The 17,783-nt window shown below is 40.1% G+C and overlaps 1 protein-coding gene across 1 annotated transcript in view; it reads right to left on the reverse strand.

The window, feature by feature from the left end:
* Window positions 1-456: 456 nt before the first annotated feature.
* LOC129366496 (homeobox protein aristaless-like 4) overlaps window positions 457-17,783 on the reverse strand; it is a 31,294-nt gene continuing 13,967 nt past the window's right edge. Inside the window, exons 2-4 of the mRNA XM_055040400.1 lie at window positions 17,006-17,319; window positions 6,338-6,466; window positions 457-3,806 (exon numbers count right to left, since the gene is read on the reverse strand). Of these exons, the coding sequence (XP_054896375.1) occupies window positions 3,486-3,806; window positions 6,338-6,466; window positions 17,006-17,319 (764 nt within the window). The 3' untranslated portion in view covers window positions 457-3,485. The remainder of the gene's footprint in view (window positions 3,807-6,337; window positions 6,467-17,005; window positions 17,320-17,783) is intronic.

Here is a 17,783-nt window from a genome sequence, read left to right on the forward strand (position 1 = left end):
AGGAGCACTGAGGAAAAACGTCAAAAATAAAAAATGAATGTTGTCATGGATTCATCGTGTCAAACACTGGAGACACACATGGGAGACAAAAGATGACTAATCTGAGCTGAAGCTGGTCTTGCAGACTGCATGCTACACTTCTTTTGCAATATTTTCCTTCCCACATGCAACTTTATGTTGCTTGGTTAGATTAAATCCTCTTTGACGTTTGTACACTGTAAAAACTTAAAATCTTACTCAGATTTTTTTTTTTTTTTTGTATCTGTAAATATCTTAATGCAATTGAAATAAGATATAAATAACATGAAAGAACATTTTCAGCCAGAGGGTGTTTTAAGTCAATAATTCCTTAATATTTATTGAAAATAGTTCAACTAGCACTTATTTTATCAATATTTTTGAGTCTTAAAGGTGACTTGGAGTGCAGCTTTGGTTGCTAGGTAACATGCCCTGCTGACCTTTGACGACCCCCCTCCCCCCCCCCCCCGAGGATTTTGACATGGGCCGTTTTCCAGACACCAAAAAGTATAAACTTTTTGCCTAAAACCAGCTGTATGTCTTTTTTTTAAGCTCTTTGGCTGATTTTCTAGAAACAGAAACCCAAACATTGAACTATTTCTTCTCCTGTGTCGTGTTGGAAAGTTATTTGTAAGTTAGTTTTGTCTCATCTCAAGCGTGGTGAGATGTTCGCACCATAAAGGAGTCAAAAAGATACTTTGTCAGATGTCTTGTTTTTGCAGCGCAGAGTGAATGTGGCTCAGCTCATGTCATAAAGAGAGATCATTTAAAACGCTGATCCTGCCTCCGGGTTCATCCCGCTGCTGGCATCGCAACACAGACCGGTCCACGCCATCGATCCGGGTATCGCAGCGTTACAGAAAACCGTTGGGGAGCGTCAAGGCAGCAGGCTCTGAAGAGCCAACATGCAGAACGTCTGCAGCCTGCAGCCTGTCACTAGGCCTGACGCGATTAACAATAAATCAATTAATAAATCATTATAACCTATTTATGTCACGTTAACGATGAACTGCTGAAAAGTTTCTGTACTCTTTGAACGAAATGTTGAATAAACATTCATGTTGTTTCCGCGTATCGTCTCTGCTGGACTTTGGGTCGCGCCGGGTCAGCTGTTCGGAGGCCGACGCTCCCAACTGCAGCGCGTTGGGCCAAGTCTGGCCAAGACAAATCCAACGTGTTGAATATTTAGATCGGAGCGGCCGAGAGGTTCTACCGACTGGACCCGATCAGTCGGAACAAGCTGCAGGACGGTCGGTCGCCATTACAGCAAGTCCAATCTTCAAAACGTTGGTCGTTCTGAGATTGTCGTAAGGTAAATGCTCGTCTTTTCTATCTAAATCTAATGAATCTTAATATACCATACATATGAATGTAGTTTTTATTTCCAATTTGGTTTTTCCAGTGTTAAATGCTCTTTTGAAAATAAATTGTATTTATTTTTGGCAGGACATCTCTTGCATTACCATTACATCAGTTTAAAATAGCAATATTATTATCGCAATAGTTTTTGAATCGCTCAGCAGAATTTGTTATCGTGACAGGCCTAGTTGTAAGACAACGCCGGCTGATGCTAATTAAGTTTGTCTCTTCCTGCCGGTTGCTGACTGAAGCCGGCGCGGCAGGCTGGTGTTGACGGTGGCTGCAGCGTGTCTGCCAGCAGGCGCTCTGTTTCCTGAAACTGGAGGCCTGAGCCCCGTGGAGGCGACTCTGGGAGGGGAAATGACAGCTTGGTCTGAAATTACCGCCGGCTTACAAAGCCAGACTCGATTGACGCACCGTTTCTGTTTCCAGTTTGATTACCCTCACCTTGCTGCGCTAAACCTTTGCCCTTCTCTGCAGGGAGATGAACTCCCAGCAACAGGCTTGGGCGAAATGATTGTTTTCTGTCATAATTGCAGTTTGCAATGGAAAGTGACAGGATGTAAACTATCCACGCAGCGCGTGCGTCTGGGAATGCTCACAGGGAGCGGACTTGTTCTCAGACAGCTTACAAAATGACAGCTTTGTTTAGAAACACACTTAAACAGGCTTATGCAGTCAGAGGAGAGACTGAAGAGGCATCCGTTATGAGTGCAGCAGGACGGCTGCAGTGAAAATATAATGAAGGAAAAAAGCTACATGAATCTTAAATGGCTGTGTAGTGTGATCTGATGTTTTATTATGGTTTGAAGGGAGCAAAACTGAGAGATCAAGGAATTATGTGCTCCTGTAAAGATGTACTTAAGTCTTAAAATGAATTAATTTTCACTGCAGTAGCAAATCTCACACTGAAAAACCCGGCCTTTAACTTAAAGACATTAATCCACGTTAGAAAAAACATATTTATCCTTCTATTTACATTCACAAGGTTGGAGCTTAAGATTTTCTAAAGTTTTCTTTTATGATTTAGTTCATATTAGGTGGTTGATTCTGTCTGGTGAACCAGTTCAATGTGAACTGACCTCTAGTTATGGATCGTTATCTTGTTAAAAGGTCCAATCAGTTGGAGTTTTCTGGTGAACTATATCAGATTTCAAAGAGTCTGTGACACAAAGACACAGCATCACAGATCCTAATATCAGGCATGAAACACTTTTTTCATTCTTTGTTTTACACCAAATCCAGCTGCAGGGATTTCATCACCTCTGCTAGTTCAATTACATGTTGTGTATTTTCCAGGCAATTATAAAGCACAATCAATGAACTATGTTTCTTTGAGTTGTTATAAAAATACAGAATGTGAAATTGGGCTTCTGTCTCTTTAAAAAGCTCCTGCTCTTTCTGAAACTCCGCCGTTCAGGAAGTGATCACAACACGGCTCCTCTATTAACCCTTTAACAACGTTTTTATCTGCGTTTCACTGAGTGCAGCAGAAATGCAGTTCCAACCAGGTGTTTGCTAGTTGCTGCTGGCTAGTCTGAAGGAGCTGAGTTGGGGAGGGCTGCTCTGTGAGGCGGAAGATCTGGAACTGCAGCTCATAGGAGGAGCTTTGTTCTCGTGGGCGGAGCTTAGTCCACCCAGGCCTTTGTACACCTGCAGGTATGTTTCTGATGAACATCAGAACATGATGCAACGCTCGAAAAAGTTGATTTTACGCAATGCTGTAAAAGGAATTGATGATTTTGGTTAAAGCTTGTTTCTTAACATTATTGGGTCTTCAGTGTGAGATTAAGACACTACAGTGAGAAATGTTATTATTTTTAAGGCACTTTATGCATCTTTATCAAGAATGTGAATAATTGCTGGGTTTTTTTCTTTCTCTAAAGTCGCACAGCTGCATTTCTGTCTAAATGCAGAATATTCCTCGTCACAGTTATCTGGCTTGCTGTTGTGGCCCCTCTTATCTCCTCCGTCTCCCCCTCTTCATCTGACTTGTGTTATCATTAGTGCTTCAGGAAAACCCCTCTCTCGTCCTTCTCAGTGCTCTCTGACGGCGGCTCCGGAGACGAGCCCATCGCGGGGACCGGGCCGGACCGGGCCGGGCCCCATCATGTCGCCCAGGAGATGGCCGCGCTGTGTTCCTTGGCCTTCATCCGCAGCGCAGCAATGCTGGACGACTTGCGATCGGGATCAACGTTGAGGTCGTAGCCGTTGATCCCCCCGCTGATCCCGGCGCCCCCGAACAGGCCGCCCATGTGTGTCTGTCCCATGTGGCTGCTGCCTGGACTGGGCATGCCCAGGAAGTCGGAGACGCCTCCGGGAGCGTGAGGGTGAGGCGGCATGCAGGACGGGACGGAGTCGCACGGCACCACGCAGCCTGGCACCGGGGAGGCCGCGCTGCTGCTCCCGATCCACGAAGGGTTCTGGATCTGGAGGAAAAGGGCTGGGATTACGCTCTGGTTTTACTGGTCCTAAATTCAGACAACAATCTACAAACATGGGATTTGTTGCTTGGCTTTTTTATCCTCATTGCGGTAGCAGAACCAGAACCTAAACGCCTTTACAGAGCTAAACTCGTAACTTACTTTTAGTATTGAGGCTGGTCAACACAGCTGGGCTCTTACCGCTTCTGTCACCCACCCACTGAAGACTCATTCAGCTTGTCTTAAAACACCACGAGCATGAGATCGCGCTCGCGTGTGCTAGAGTCTCGCTTTTGTTTTTTTGTATTTACCCAGAATGCCCTGCTCTGCAGTCGCTCTCTGCCTTTGGAGCGGTTCTCTGGTCCACTTTTATCCACTTATGAAACTTTCACGTGCACCACCAGCGTCGGCTTTCTGGCTCTGCATCAAAGTTGGATTGATCATTTACGCTTCCAAAACAAGCCAGACTTTACAGACAAAAGAACTGGAGTTGGATTAAAGTGGACTAACATGGCTGGCATGAATCAGGAATGAAATAGATCAATAATTTGAGTCTCTTGGGCAAAAACTGACTAAAAAACGTTTGCTTCTAACCACACAATAAATCTTTCATTAAGGCGGTGCTTTGCCTAGATTAAGAATAAAAACATTTTGGGCTCCATCACTTTCTCTTCTTCTGTTCTGGGTTCACAAAGCGGATTGCACTAAATACCTGCAGGAGCAAATGGCAGAAAAGTCCAGCAGATACGGTTATGATCGAAAATATGGAGACTTGTTTTAACATTAATCATATTTTATTATTCAAATGCTTAAGAATAACACCAGACATGACAAATAATGTCAGAATGGCCTTTCTAAATAATTTTGTTGCTGCAGGATTCGTCTCTTGAAGAATGTTTTAAACTAAAAACATGTCAGATTATGTATTTTTTGTAAATACTCTATTCAACCCTCCCTCTTTATTTTTTAGAGGATTGTTTATTGACCTTAGTTTGTGACGCTTGCTGCTTTTTCCCACTTTTTCTTCACATTTTCAGCAAACAGCATTTTTTCTCTGCATAAGGAAGGAAGTTTTGGATACAAAGCTATTTGCTCTGCCTGTTATTTACATAAACATACAGAAACCTGGTCAGGATTTAAATGTGGACAAACTGCTTCAGTAGCTGCTTCGCTATATTTGTCTCTGTCAGTTTTCAGTCAATGACTGCTGCTGAGTTCAGATGAAAGCATCTGATTCACTTGGAGCCAGAAAGAGTTTGTCTGCAAGAGTGAAAAACAAACCAAATGCTTAACACAGAGCTAAAGCAAACTGAGGTCTACATTATTAAGTTTTCAAATGGTTCCTTTACAGCAGAGGTGCCCAACTCTAGGTCAGTGGGCCAAATCTGGCACGCATTTTTGTGGCCCTCTGGACCTCAAATGGCCACAAAATACAACTTCAAGATAACTAGAGTAGAAGCACAGTAGTTTGCACGCTTTTTTTTTGTCTGTCGGCCATATTGGATTTAACAGAAATAATTTCTTGCCTTTGCAGAAGTTTTATAGTGTATTTTATGATGCGTTAGAGTCCACTTCAGGGGTCTGTGTGCATTTATAGCACAAAAATCCACAAGAAGCAGAAGACAACTGATTTTAGACAGCTGTCCACTGCAGTGACCACTATGCATGAAAGGGTTAAATATTATGTTATTGGACAAATCAATTCAGTTTTTATTGGTGCAACTCCAAATTACATCAACGTGAAAAGATGTTAAACATGTGAACTTAGGTAATACAAATTGAATGCAGAGAAAGATTTAATATTTTAACGGTTTAATTATATTTTAAAACTCATTTAAAAAATATTATTAAAAGACAAATGTACATTTTGGCCATGTCAAAAATCTGAATGTTCTTAAAGGGCCAGTTGTGTCAGAATCTATTGATTAAATTAATTACACTGTTAAAATATGATATCAGCTTTTTGTTTCAGCATTCAATAAGTGTTTCTTAAATTAAAATAATATTAAACATCTGATCAGTCCAACCAGGATTTTGATTGTTTTTGTGATTTAAAAAAAAAATCAAAATCACAGATTTTGTGATGCTAATTTAGAAACATTTGTAGGAAATTTTCTCAATACTTGAGCTAATTTATGATGTTAAATGTGACTTTTTCCTAATCGCAGTATCGATCACAGACAAATAAAGCTGCAGTCACTTAAGCCCAATGTTTTGGGCCAATTATGAGAAAAATTTGCAGTGAAATCTGAAAATATTGTGGGGATCTTTAGATTTTGTGTGAATTTTGCAGATTTGTGAAATTTGGAGGGACTTATTGATGTAATTTGGAGCCTGGAGGGCCAGATAAAAAGCTACGGCGGGAAAGATTTGATAAATAATTTTGTCAATACATTCTGCCGTTTATGATTCTGATGAGGCCCAACATGGAAATGAGTCCCCTGCAGATGTCACTCCCACATGTGGGTCTCTAGAACATGCTTCAGTAGAGATTTTGTAGCAATCTTTGACTGTATCTGCCCCTTGGAGATCCTAACCTGTGCATAGTTTTCCGGTCGCGTGAGAAGTGGAAGTTCGTAAGCAGTGGAAAAGTGTGTGCGCACTTGTTGCATCTGGCCAAAACGTTCTCTCTTCCTCCACTTGGCTCTGCGATTCTGAAACCACACCTGCAAAGAAGAAGAAGCAGAAAAGGCAATCCATCAGAACAGCGGATGTCAATTAAAAACAAATCGACAACCGTTTTGCACATATCTACTGAAGCCTCCAAGTTATTGCCAAAAACTGGGCTTTTTGTTCATCTAGTCAGAGTATTTAAAGAATCTGAGCATATTGAACATGGTAAAGAAAATAAATTGCGCTACACATGAAAGTCTTTTTGGGACTTGACATGTCTTTAAAGTGCTGTCCACACTGGACTATTGATGTGAAAATGGTGAGTCTCCCCCAGTGCAGTGCGTTTCAGCTCCTCCCTTTGATACAAAGCCGTCTGCCTCCCTTCATGCTGCCAGCGTCGACAGATCCACATCTGGGGCTGCAGCTGTTCATAAATCACTCTGAGAAAGGTGTGCTCTCTCCCACATGTCAGCACAGGGAATCCCTTGGTACTGAACTTTTGACCAACATGGTCAAAAGTTGGCCCAGAGACAGATTAACTAATAATTTCTGTTTGTTTTACTTTAGGAAGGTTTGATCTTGTCTTCTGGATCAATAGATTTTAAAAAGGTTGCTTTCAGCAACATGCCGACGAATGTCTTAGCCTTGTATTCAAGCATAACTACAGAGTTTAGGAAGAATTTGTTGTGCTCCAAAATATATACAAATATATGCAGGTTGAGCTAATTCCTCAGAAAGGCTCTTTAGTGTGGCAGTTTGATGTGTTCACTGCAAAAACACAAAATCTTACCGATAAATTTTGGTCTATTTTCAAGTGCAAACATCTCACTGCACAAAACAAACAAACCATCATCCTCCTGTTGTCTTCTTCCATGTTTCCGCCAGTAGTAACATCCAGTTGTTGATTACGTCATGCAAAAAAAGAAAGTGTTCCCATTGCAGTTTTGCAAAAAAAAAGCATCTACTTTTATTCAACCCCGACTTAACGCAAAGATTTTTTAAAATGCTGCTTCGTTTCCGTTTTATTTTGTCATAATTTCAGTTTGCACAGTTCTGTGGTTAATGAAAACACAGCTACTGAGACAGAATCTGTCAGAAATGTGCCGAATAAATAAATACTGGGGTCAGTGAACGGTGCGTGCTAAAAAGTGTGAATATAACATTTATGTTATAGAGATAAATTAAAGAATGTGTCTGTGTTTGTACTGTTGGCATAAATTCTAGTGCTTTTCATTTTGAGCATGTAAATCAAACTGCAAGAGTTGCAAAATAAAAAGCCTGAGAAATTCTGCTTTGTGCATCTGTGGAAAGGAATGTATTCATGTAAAAGATTTTGTGATTGTAAATCAGAATGTGTGGTTGTAGAAACACTTTGCCAACTTGTAAAATCAAAATGCCTGAGAATCTTCGCTTTGTGCCCATCGATAAGAACTGATGTGAGCATAAAAACGGGCCAGAAATGTTCTTTTGAAAAAGGCTGTTTACAAAGACAACATGTAAAACTCTTCACTCAAGTTCTGTTATTTGGGCTACAGTTTAAATTAGCACATATAAATTATGGTTTCTTCATCTCAGCTGATTGGTTCCTGTCACTTCATATCACAAATTTAACAGTCCATTCAGAGAACAGATGGGTTCTTTATCAGAACAGAGTTTTGCGGCGCTACCGGTCCTTGAAAAGTAGCACATTTTGAAGTTTGAGGACAGACTAGCATTTGGGCGTCCCTTTAATATGAATATACCTGAGACATGCTCCTTCTCCTCTCATCTGTCATGGCTTCAACTTTGGACCATTATCCACAGACTTAAGAAATGCTTTTTTTTATTTTTTAACAAAGGCTTAGTATTCAACCTATGCAAGTTTAGACCCTTAATGCATTGAGTTGCTGATTTGCTATTTCTGTTGAAAAGCATTTGACCTGTTCAGCGTGACGTCGCGTTCTGCAGAACTCCGCCCACTCCGCCATGACGGACGTCAAAAAACACAGACATCTGGTGGCCGAATATTCGATTTCACGTAAAAAATGCTCCTAGCATTCTGCACAATCGGCTGCACAGACAGACAAACGCGTCGTTTATTCTTCTAATTTCCTTCTCTAAAAAGGACGCACAATTTTATTTCATGGTATTTGGGGTTTGCATAGTGAAGCATTAATGCTGTTTCTTTGTAGCAAGAATGTCCTTGAATTCAGTATTGAGTGCATGTTCTCTCCATCTCTGAGTGCGACAGCTTCGTCCCACAGGCGAACGTTATGTGTCAGGTGAATTTTTGTCGAAGTTGCACTGAGAGTAACGTTTCTTAGCCCTCGACTGTCATCCATCCAGCAGCCCAAAGTGTTTTTGAGTTAAAAATGTTTAAAATTTGACAATATCTCTTTATAAGTATATGTTATAGAAGAGAGAAGGATTAATATCTGTACTCCAACTATAAAGTCCTAAAAAATGCAAACATTAAAAACAAAACCTTCATAAATAAGCAACGCTAAGCCTCAAGGGGACACAAGTAAAGCCAGGCTTTTTATACACTGGGGAAACACTGATCTATAGTAAATAGTAAAAAAAAAAAAAAAAAAAAAGATGTACACAGTTATTTTTGAAGTTTTGTTTGATAAACATCATGAGATTTTTTTCCATTTCATTGAACTTGAGCTGAATTGAAGAGGAGAGGGCAGTACGAGTCTCCACATGTTTGTTTGCGTCTATTTGTTGGTTGTCTGAATAATCGAATCCTCCCGAGAGAAAAGTGGAAACATCTTCAAAGACCCGAGAGAGAGAGAGAGAGAGAGAGAGAGAGAGAGAGAGAGAGAGAGAAAGACAGAGAGAAAGAGAGCGTAATCTCGCTCTGGCGCGGGGGCTTGAACTCGTATTGTGGGTTGATTCCCAGCCCAATCAGCTTGTGGTTTTCAGAGTCCCTGACATGCAATTTTCCCTCAGTTATTCCCTTTATATGCCACCACTCCCCACCCAGCCACACATGTTTTTCTCACTGTCATCATTTCTCTCAGTAAAGAAATGCACATCGGGGTTAAGAGGCAGAGCTGAGCTGTGAATTTGCAGGATGTGAAAATCCTATCAAGTATTTTTGGTCTAGTTTCTGGTGCAACTAACTTGCTAGTTTTCAAATAAGACTACTTTAACTTACATTAGTTACTATTTTAGCAAGACAATTATTACAAGACATTTTTTCCATAAGTTAATTTATCTGCTAATGGAACCGGTACATTTTTATCAATATTGAGAAATTATTCACTTACAACAAGGCTATGCATCTTGCTGAAAAGTTAATTTTACCCATTCCAAGTTTACTAAGATATTTGCACTAGAAACTAAACCAAAATGACTTGGTAAAATGTTTTTTGCAGCGTGCAAAAGGGTTTCTGACGAGATGAAACTACGTTAACCAGAGGAACCTCAACATGTGCAAAATATCTTTAAACAGATTAGACCACATATGGCTGATATGACGTCTTTTTATATTTGTGACAGATATGAAAGGCATCGAATTCTAACATTTCTCAGCTCAGCTGGTGAGATTAATCGACTGCACGCCGATTTATTCCTGGTTACTGGAAGGTCGGGCTGCAGGAAACAAATACAAGGATGCAAACCAAACTTGCCACTTTAATCATAATAATTGATCAGCTATTAATCATAATGACTGATCAGCTGTTGATCATAATGATTAATCAGCTGTTAATCATAATGATTAATCAGCTGTTAATCATAATGATTAATCAGCTGTTAATCATAATGATTAATCAGCTGTTAATCATAATGATTGATCAGCTGTTAATCATAATGACTGATCAGCTGTTAATCATAATGATTAATCAGCTGTTAATCATAATGATTGATCAGCTGTTAATCATAATGACTGATCAGCTGTTAATCATAATGATTGATCAGCTGTTAATCATAATGATTGATCAGCTCTTGGTATGATCACAAATTTGCAGCACACACTTTTTACAAGGTAAGAAGATTGTTTATTTACTTAATAAGTAAGTATGATTAGAAAGATATCAAATATTTTTATTGATGGAGAAGGTCTAACCGTCGGTAAACATGGAGGCACCGTCATGTAGCCTAGCATGGAAAATCTGGTTAGTGTCTCTGGTTTTGTACGTTTTTATTGCTGCTCCGGTGAAAAGGGAAACGCTGTTTCTGACATAGTGACTTAAATCATGTGGTGTGAATTCAGGGAACTTGAAGAATCTGAATTATTGAGTTGCAACAACATTTAATTTCCATTTGGGATCAATAAACGCAATATTTTTGAATTGAAGTTGTTGCTCTTTGTCATTTCTTTGTCTCTGCCTTGATGTTCCCTCCAGAGTCTATTATTATCTTCCTTTCGGTGAAACTTGAATTACCTGAGCTTATTACGTCGCAGGTTTCCATATGACGGCGGCGTGTTTGGACTGATGTCTGCTCACAGTGGATTTGTTTTCAGAGATATAGGAGGAAAACTGGGAAAAGGTACATATTTATCAAATTTATTGCTCTCTTTTCTTAGCCAAGTTCCACATCAACAATGTTTTTTTAACCTGAAGTGCTAATGTTGCATTGAGCATCCCTTGGGTCACAACATGCATTTCATTTGCTCTGAGAAAAGATGATGCCTTTCAAAGATTAACATCTCAGACGCCTACTTTCCTCTCCAGAGATAAACCATCCTTAGTTTATTGAGCCGTCATCTTAATTGCAACAAATCAAGATAAAGCGCTCCTTTTTTCATCCTGTTCTCTTTGCGGCGCTCCCCCTCCTCTGATAAAGCTCATCCTCTTCTGTCCCTCAACACCCCGGCCTCCGTAACACTGACCTCGTCCCTCTTTCCAAATGTCGCTTTCCTCCCACCTCCCTTTTAAGTCGACCAAGGGAAGTGGGGATATTGGAAAGTGAGATGGGAGAATGTTCAAACTGGGGCTTGTTTTCATTTCATGTTTAATTTCCTGACGCCTAAGCCCTCGGCTTCTCCACGCCTAACCTTCTCGACCTCTGGGAAGCGTGCAGACGAGCGCGGCAGACTGGGGCGCTCTCGTCTGCACACACACAAAGCAAAGTTCCCTTCCGACCGACTCTTTAATATTTTTAAGCTGGACTTTCTGACAACGCTTTTAGAAACTGTTTTTTGAACTTTAGAGTGAAATGTTTTTCAGAATTTTGCTTAAACAAAGAAGTAACCAAAATACTTTGAAAAAGACAGAAGTCATTTGTTTCCTTTGCTTGTCATTGTCTCCTAGGTTTATGATCCTTTAGTCTGCTGAAGGGGATAGTTTACACATTTTCAGGGAAAGTTTTATTGAAAAGTTATAAGTAGTTAATATGATACTTGCAGAAGATAATTACCTTGATGTTTTCATTTGGAATAAATCCAGATTAGTTGGTCTAAAGCTAAGCAAACCTTTACAATCTTAAAACGATACCAGTGTCAAAAATATGACACCATTTTTTTTTTTTTTTTTTGTGAATGATATTTTCTGAACCTTTGAATGTCGCGTTTGCAGCTGGTTGGATTTCAGGAAGTCTCTTTCTTTTCCATGTTCAGTTGTCTTGGTTCTGGTGTTGAATGCTAACAAATTGAATTTCTCTTTGCATATTAATGTTAAATCTCTGGAACATTGATTAACTCTTAATTTACACTTAAAGCTATTTATTAAACATTTTAACCTTCTTTAATTATAAATCTGAATGAAATGATGTGTCTATTTCTACTTAAAACACAAGTTCATATTTCAATAAACAATAACTCAAATCCCTGATTGCAGTTGTTTTTCTTTTATTCCCTTGTTTAAGAGTAAATATACGTGGCTGATCTGAAATATATTTAGTTTAGAAATGTTTTTTTTATGGAGCTTGTTGAGTTTCAAAGGAAACAGTAAATCCTACAAACTGAAATGGAGATTAAGAGACTGATTTTTGATTCCTTTACGTATCTTTATATCGAACCCAAATGCGCTTGAGATTAAAGTCACAAACTGATTGCCGTAGGTTTTCCTTTTCAGGATTATTCCAGCAAGTTTCCAGATCTGGAAGAAGCTCAGCGGCTCCAGACCGTAACACGACAAAAACCACCTTTGACTTTAAGGATGGAGCATTTTCTGAACGTTTTTGTTTAATGCAACAAGATCGAGTCCTTCCAGGTTTGTGGTGTCCACGCAGCGCCATCATCAGGACGTTTTGTGACCAACATCAGATGAACCATTTTGTGTCAGCAGAGGTTTTCACCTAGAAACTCTCCCCAGGTTGTAATTTTTCCCCATTTCTTTCTTATTGCTGAACCGTGGGCTTTTATTAGCGAGTCCTGCGGTGCTGCAGACATGGATCTGGGTTCCTTAGCGAACTCCTGGAGGAGTCGTCAATGTGGTTCACTAGAGTCCCGATCCTTTGAAATGACTTTAATCCTTTCTAGGTTGATAGATGTCAGCGGCTTTGCTTTTAATTTATGTTTAAATCGTTGATTCTGAGATTTTCCACCAATTTCATGTCAGACATTTTACTGTAGCCAGTGAAACAGAAGTTAGCTTTTCAAGCTCATGCTAAATTCACTTTAAGAAATGGGGAGGAATTACTTTTTCCACATTGGTCCAGGTTGGTTGAGAAGGTTTTTTCCCCTTTTAATAATCAAAATCATAACTTAAAAACAGCATTTTGTGTTTGTTTCGGTTATTTACTGGGTTATCTTTGTCTAACTAAGAATCGATTTGAATGTTTAAAACAATTCAGTGTGATAAAACCAGAAATGTTTTAAATCTATGACTCACAAATCCCTGCCCTTCACCTCATGCAGTTTTTTAAACGTTCAACGCTTCAGTACCTCCGTCCGAAACAACTCGCCCACGAGGGTGAAACCTGCCGACTGCAAACGCTTACGACTTTTGTTTGTATTATTTAGCAGACATCTGCAAGGAAGGTGACTCGGTATTCTTGGAGCTCAAAGTGCTTGGCGGTGATACAGTAATTGCTAAAGACGCTGACAGCAAAATGCAGCTTACAGAGTCATTATGGAGCTTTATTTATGCTCCAGAGCCAGCAGGCAGAAAACGAGAGCGAGAGAGGAAGACGGAGAAAGGGAGGGCAGAGTCTCGAGCTACAAAAGCAGCTTTGAAGTCCAGCCGTCTCACCTCATCTCTGTCATCCAGGTCCACTGCAATTGATAGAGTGCCTCACTCACTCACTCACACACACACACAACACACACACACACAACACACACACCACACACACACACACACACACACACACACACACACACACACACACACACATTCGGCCCCCCGGTTCCATTAAAACATGGGCAGCAGGGGTGAAGTCCAAGACCGAGGCGCTGAGCCAATTGCACCAAACTGGTGGCAGCAGAAAGTCACATGAGTGATTACCGAGAGCTGCAGCAAGACTTTATGAAGACATTCATCACCAAGCTGAGGATGAAACCGAAGGACTCTAATGGTGGCGTTTGGGCTCCGAACATCTGCAGTGTTCGTTCCAATTGCTGTTCTGCTGGAGATGAAACAGATTCTCCAGTTGCTCGGCGCGCTCCGAGCGCCCCGCAGTCCTCAGCGATTCAACATCCCTGGACTTTGTCTCCGTGGACCTTCAGTGAAAATTGTGGCATTTTAGTCTTGATTGCACGCATATTTGGGGCCTGTGTTTTTTTTTTTTTTTTTTGTAGAAGTTTGGGTCAAACCTCACAGCGACTCTGCTGCGTCAGATGAAAAACTTAATCATATTCATGTGGGGAACGGACGGCCTATGAAACTGTGCTTATTTTACTGTACCACCGCGAGGACCGGGCCAGGTTCCTCCGTCCCTGACTGTGTCTCAGGCTGTGCGTGGAAATTGAAACTGGCATCTCGGAGTGTCTTTTATATCCATGCCAAACGGCTTTGATGACTTTCCATGTGTTTTCCTTGCGTGCCTCCAGAGCGGAGCGGTGAAGTGGTTTGAACGTGGTAGTCGCTGCAGAGAAACCCTTGGCCTCTGACCTTCATGTGAAGTCTGCACCGTGTAAGTGCAATGAGCAGACTCTTCCCCCCGGTCCCACCCACCCGATGCTCTGATCTAAACCTGGCAGAGGGAAAGAGAGATTTAAAACAATAGGCCTCGCTGTTCTGCTGATCAAAACAATCTCTGTCAGCGTGCCAGAGTTAAGTCTCTCGGTGTTTTCTATCGGATCAGGAGTGATTATCAGCATTCAAACAACAACTATGCAGCAAGAGACGCTTCAGCTTTCAAGGGACAATCTTCTCTGTGGACAGGAGCAAAACCATCGACCAATTCTGGGACTTACAAAAATACAAAACTTTACAAAGTATTTTTGGTCTAGATTCTGGTGCAAATGTCTTCGGACAATTGTAATAAGATAAAACTTAAATTTTCAGCAAGACATGGGAGTTTAATTAGAGTCAATTATTTCTTAATATTGATTAAAAAAGTGCTAGTTTTACTGGGAGGTTATTTCACTTATAACATGAGAAGAATGTTTTGTTATAAATGAAATAATCTACCAGTGGAACTACAACGTTTTCATCAACATTAAGAAAATATCGACTTAAAACAAGCTCCTATATCTTTCTGAAAAGATACTTGTAAGTTAGTTTTTTTCAGTGTACAAAGGTATTGGCATTAGAAACTATACAAAAACACTTGACAAAAAATAAAATTCTGTGTTTTTTACGATGTGACCTCTCATTATTGTTCTCGCTGTGACAGTCATATTTAAATTTGACGTCAAAAAGGATAAGACTGTTTCAAATCTACATGCCAAAACCGAGCTGACCTGGTAACACAGCAACCCTTTTGTTCAGATATATATATAAAACCTAAACATAGTGGTTAGTTTGTTCTTTTCTGCTACATGAAACCATCCTGACATTTTCAATTAGCAAACAGGCGCATATTTCAGGTTTTGCTGGTCTGGTGCTTGTTTTAGTCATCAGAGGCTCCAGTAAGAGTTTAGAAAGGTCTCTCTAAGGTTTTCTCTCTCAGCTCAATCTATTTAATACGGAGGCCCCTGAGGGACATAGGGACATTTTTCTTTTAATAAGTCTTGCATTCCATCACAACAAGCAAATACGCCCTGGTCTATTTTGTAGACGTTCACAAATGGCAATTTAAATTGCAAATGTGTTCACAGTATCTTAACTCTTTGGTGCAAAAAACTAATTGGAAATGGATTTATTCACCGCATGTTTGTGCAAGGTGGCGATGCAAGGACACATGAAAACGGCTCTTTATTAACCATTCAGTCAAAAAGACGCAATCAAAACTGAAACCCAAACCCTGATGGAAAGTTTCTGTTTACATCCTGAGATGTAAAGAGTCCGTGTTTGGCCCGTTTTGTTTTTACCCAAAGGTTTGTGGTGCATTTCTCTCCGAAAGAAAAAAATATAAAACTTCAGATATCGCACAAAGGAGGTGCATGGAAAAACTTTACGAAAACCTCATGTTATAGCAGAAAGTACGGCGGCCACCGGAAGAAAGACTTCAGTTATGCTGCATGAACTGATCAGAAACGCAAAAGAAAGAAAATCCTCCATGTCCCCTAGGGGGCGCCGTAGTTTGAAGCTGATCCGGCTTTGACAACAGAGAAATCTGGTTGGTTTTGAAAACATGATATTTATGTTTTCAAAGTTTTCTACAACTTTGAAAGTTGTAAAAAATAAACAGCCCTGGGAAGAAAACATGTTGACTTTCAGATAAACTGTTGCTAAGAAGATTTTAAGCTGAAGTTTCGTAACAGATTTGAAAAAGACTTTTACTTTTAAAATCCAACAGGTATCGTTGTTCAGGCTCATTTTCTACATTTCCAAGAGTTTTAATTAGTTAATTTTCTATTTTCTAGTATAACATGAATGGCATGTTGTTAAACTCCTAAATTTGTCTCTTTGTCTCCTTTTGTGTATTCCTCTTGAAAACAAATTATATATTGGTGATAAAAGGCTCCTACACTTTTCAAAAGTATTTATTTTAAGTGAAACTTAATTTACATTTTATTTCAAGAATTACTCAGCATGCTGACAACATTGGTAAAGTTAATGCCATTTAAAAAAATTGCATACTTTTTTCCATCTGAAAACTTTAAATTTCTCACAAAAAGTTAAAAAATCTCAGTTGCACTGCAGTAAAAATGTAAATAACACAACGACTCACAGGTAATACTGGTACTTTTGCAGGAACGTGGAGGATTTTTTAAAAAACTTAACAAAACGTTCATAATTCCCTCAAACTTTCAAAGACTTTCCTGCTGTCTCAATTGTGATAAACTAAAATACCTGCTTAGTTCTGAAAAGCTGCAGAAAAATAAATTAGTAGGTCCGATGAAGAACCCGGTAAGCTGCAGGAAAATACCTCATCAGTTTCTGGAAATATCCTTGCAAATATTTGCAAAGTACCTGCCAAATTTCTATGAGGTAATCACAGAAATTTATGGTAAAGTCAGTTATAAGTTCTGCAAGGTGCCAAGTAATCTCCAAGTTGTGGGAAAATATGGTCTGTACCGAGTGTTACCAAGGCTTTCTGGAAACACAAAATGGTGACTTCAGTCCAGGGAGACTGAAATTGCTTGGGGAAAATTTCTTTTTCACTCTCACCTGAACCCGAGCCTCTGTCAGGTCCGTCCTCAGCGCCAGTTGCTCGCGAGCGTAAACGTCTGGGTAGTGCGTCTTCTGGAAAACTTTCTCCAGCTCTTCCAGCTGGTAGCTGGTGAAGGTCGTGCGGTTGCGTCTCTTCTTGCCTTTGTTGCTCTCCGCCTCGCTTTTCTCCAGCGGGCTGGAAAGGTCGGACCCCGATCGCTCGCTTGGCCCCTTCACAACGGACTCCTTCAGGTTCAGGTAGCTGCCCTCCATCCCAGGAGGATCCACACTTGGCGGAAGCTCAGACTCTGTCAGGCCACTGTTGTCTTTTCCTGTGTGTGTAGGGACAGGATGGGGAAGAGAAATTTATGAGGCTATTAACAAGTTGCAAAAATGTGACCTTTAGATATTTGGGAATAAAATTGATGAGTGGCCACTGGAACATTTGAGTTTTCTTAGAACTTCTGCAAAAGAAGGAGAGTCGCCGCTTGGCAGATGCTAAAGGGCGTAACTCAGCAAGCATCACATTCGGTTGGACTGTTGTATTTTTTTGGTTCTCCTACTAGAAATATGAGCAAATAGAGATTTAAAAAAACATCAGGTTATTGTGCAGCTACTGACTTAGCTTGTTAGATAAAAACATAATCATGTTCTTGCTGTAATGATACTAATTTCACATAATCGAACATTTGAACATTAATCCTGATATTTTGATTGCTTGTGAGAAGCAGTTAGTTTTTGAACTGCCTCACGTTTCTCTGCTTGTCTTCATGTTACAATTTAAAATAAAGTAGAA

This window comes from Poeciliopsis prolifica, unplaced genomic scaffold, assembly GCF_027474105.1.
Source record: "Poeciliopsis prolifica strain line A6 unplaced genomic scaffold, Auburn_PproV2 SCAFFOLD001, whole genome shotgun sequence".
NCBI classification, from domain to species: domain Eukaryota; kingdom Metazoa; phylum Chordata; class Actinopteri; order Cyprinodontiformes; family Poeciliidae; genus Poeciliopsis; species Poeciliopsis prolifica.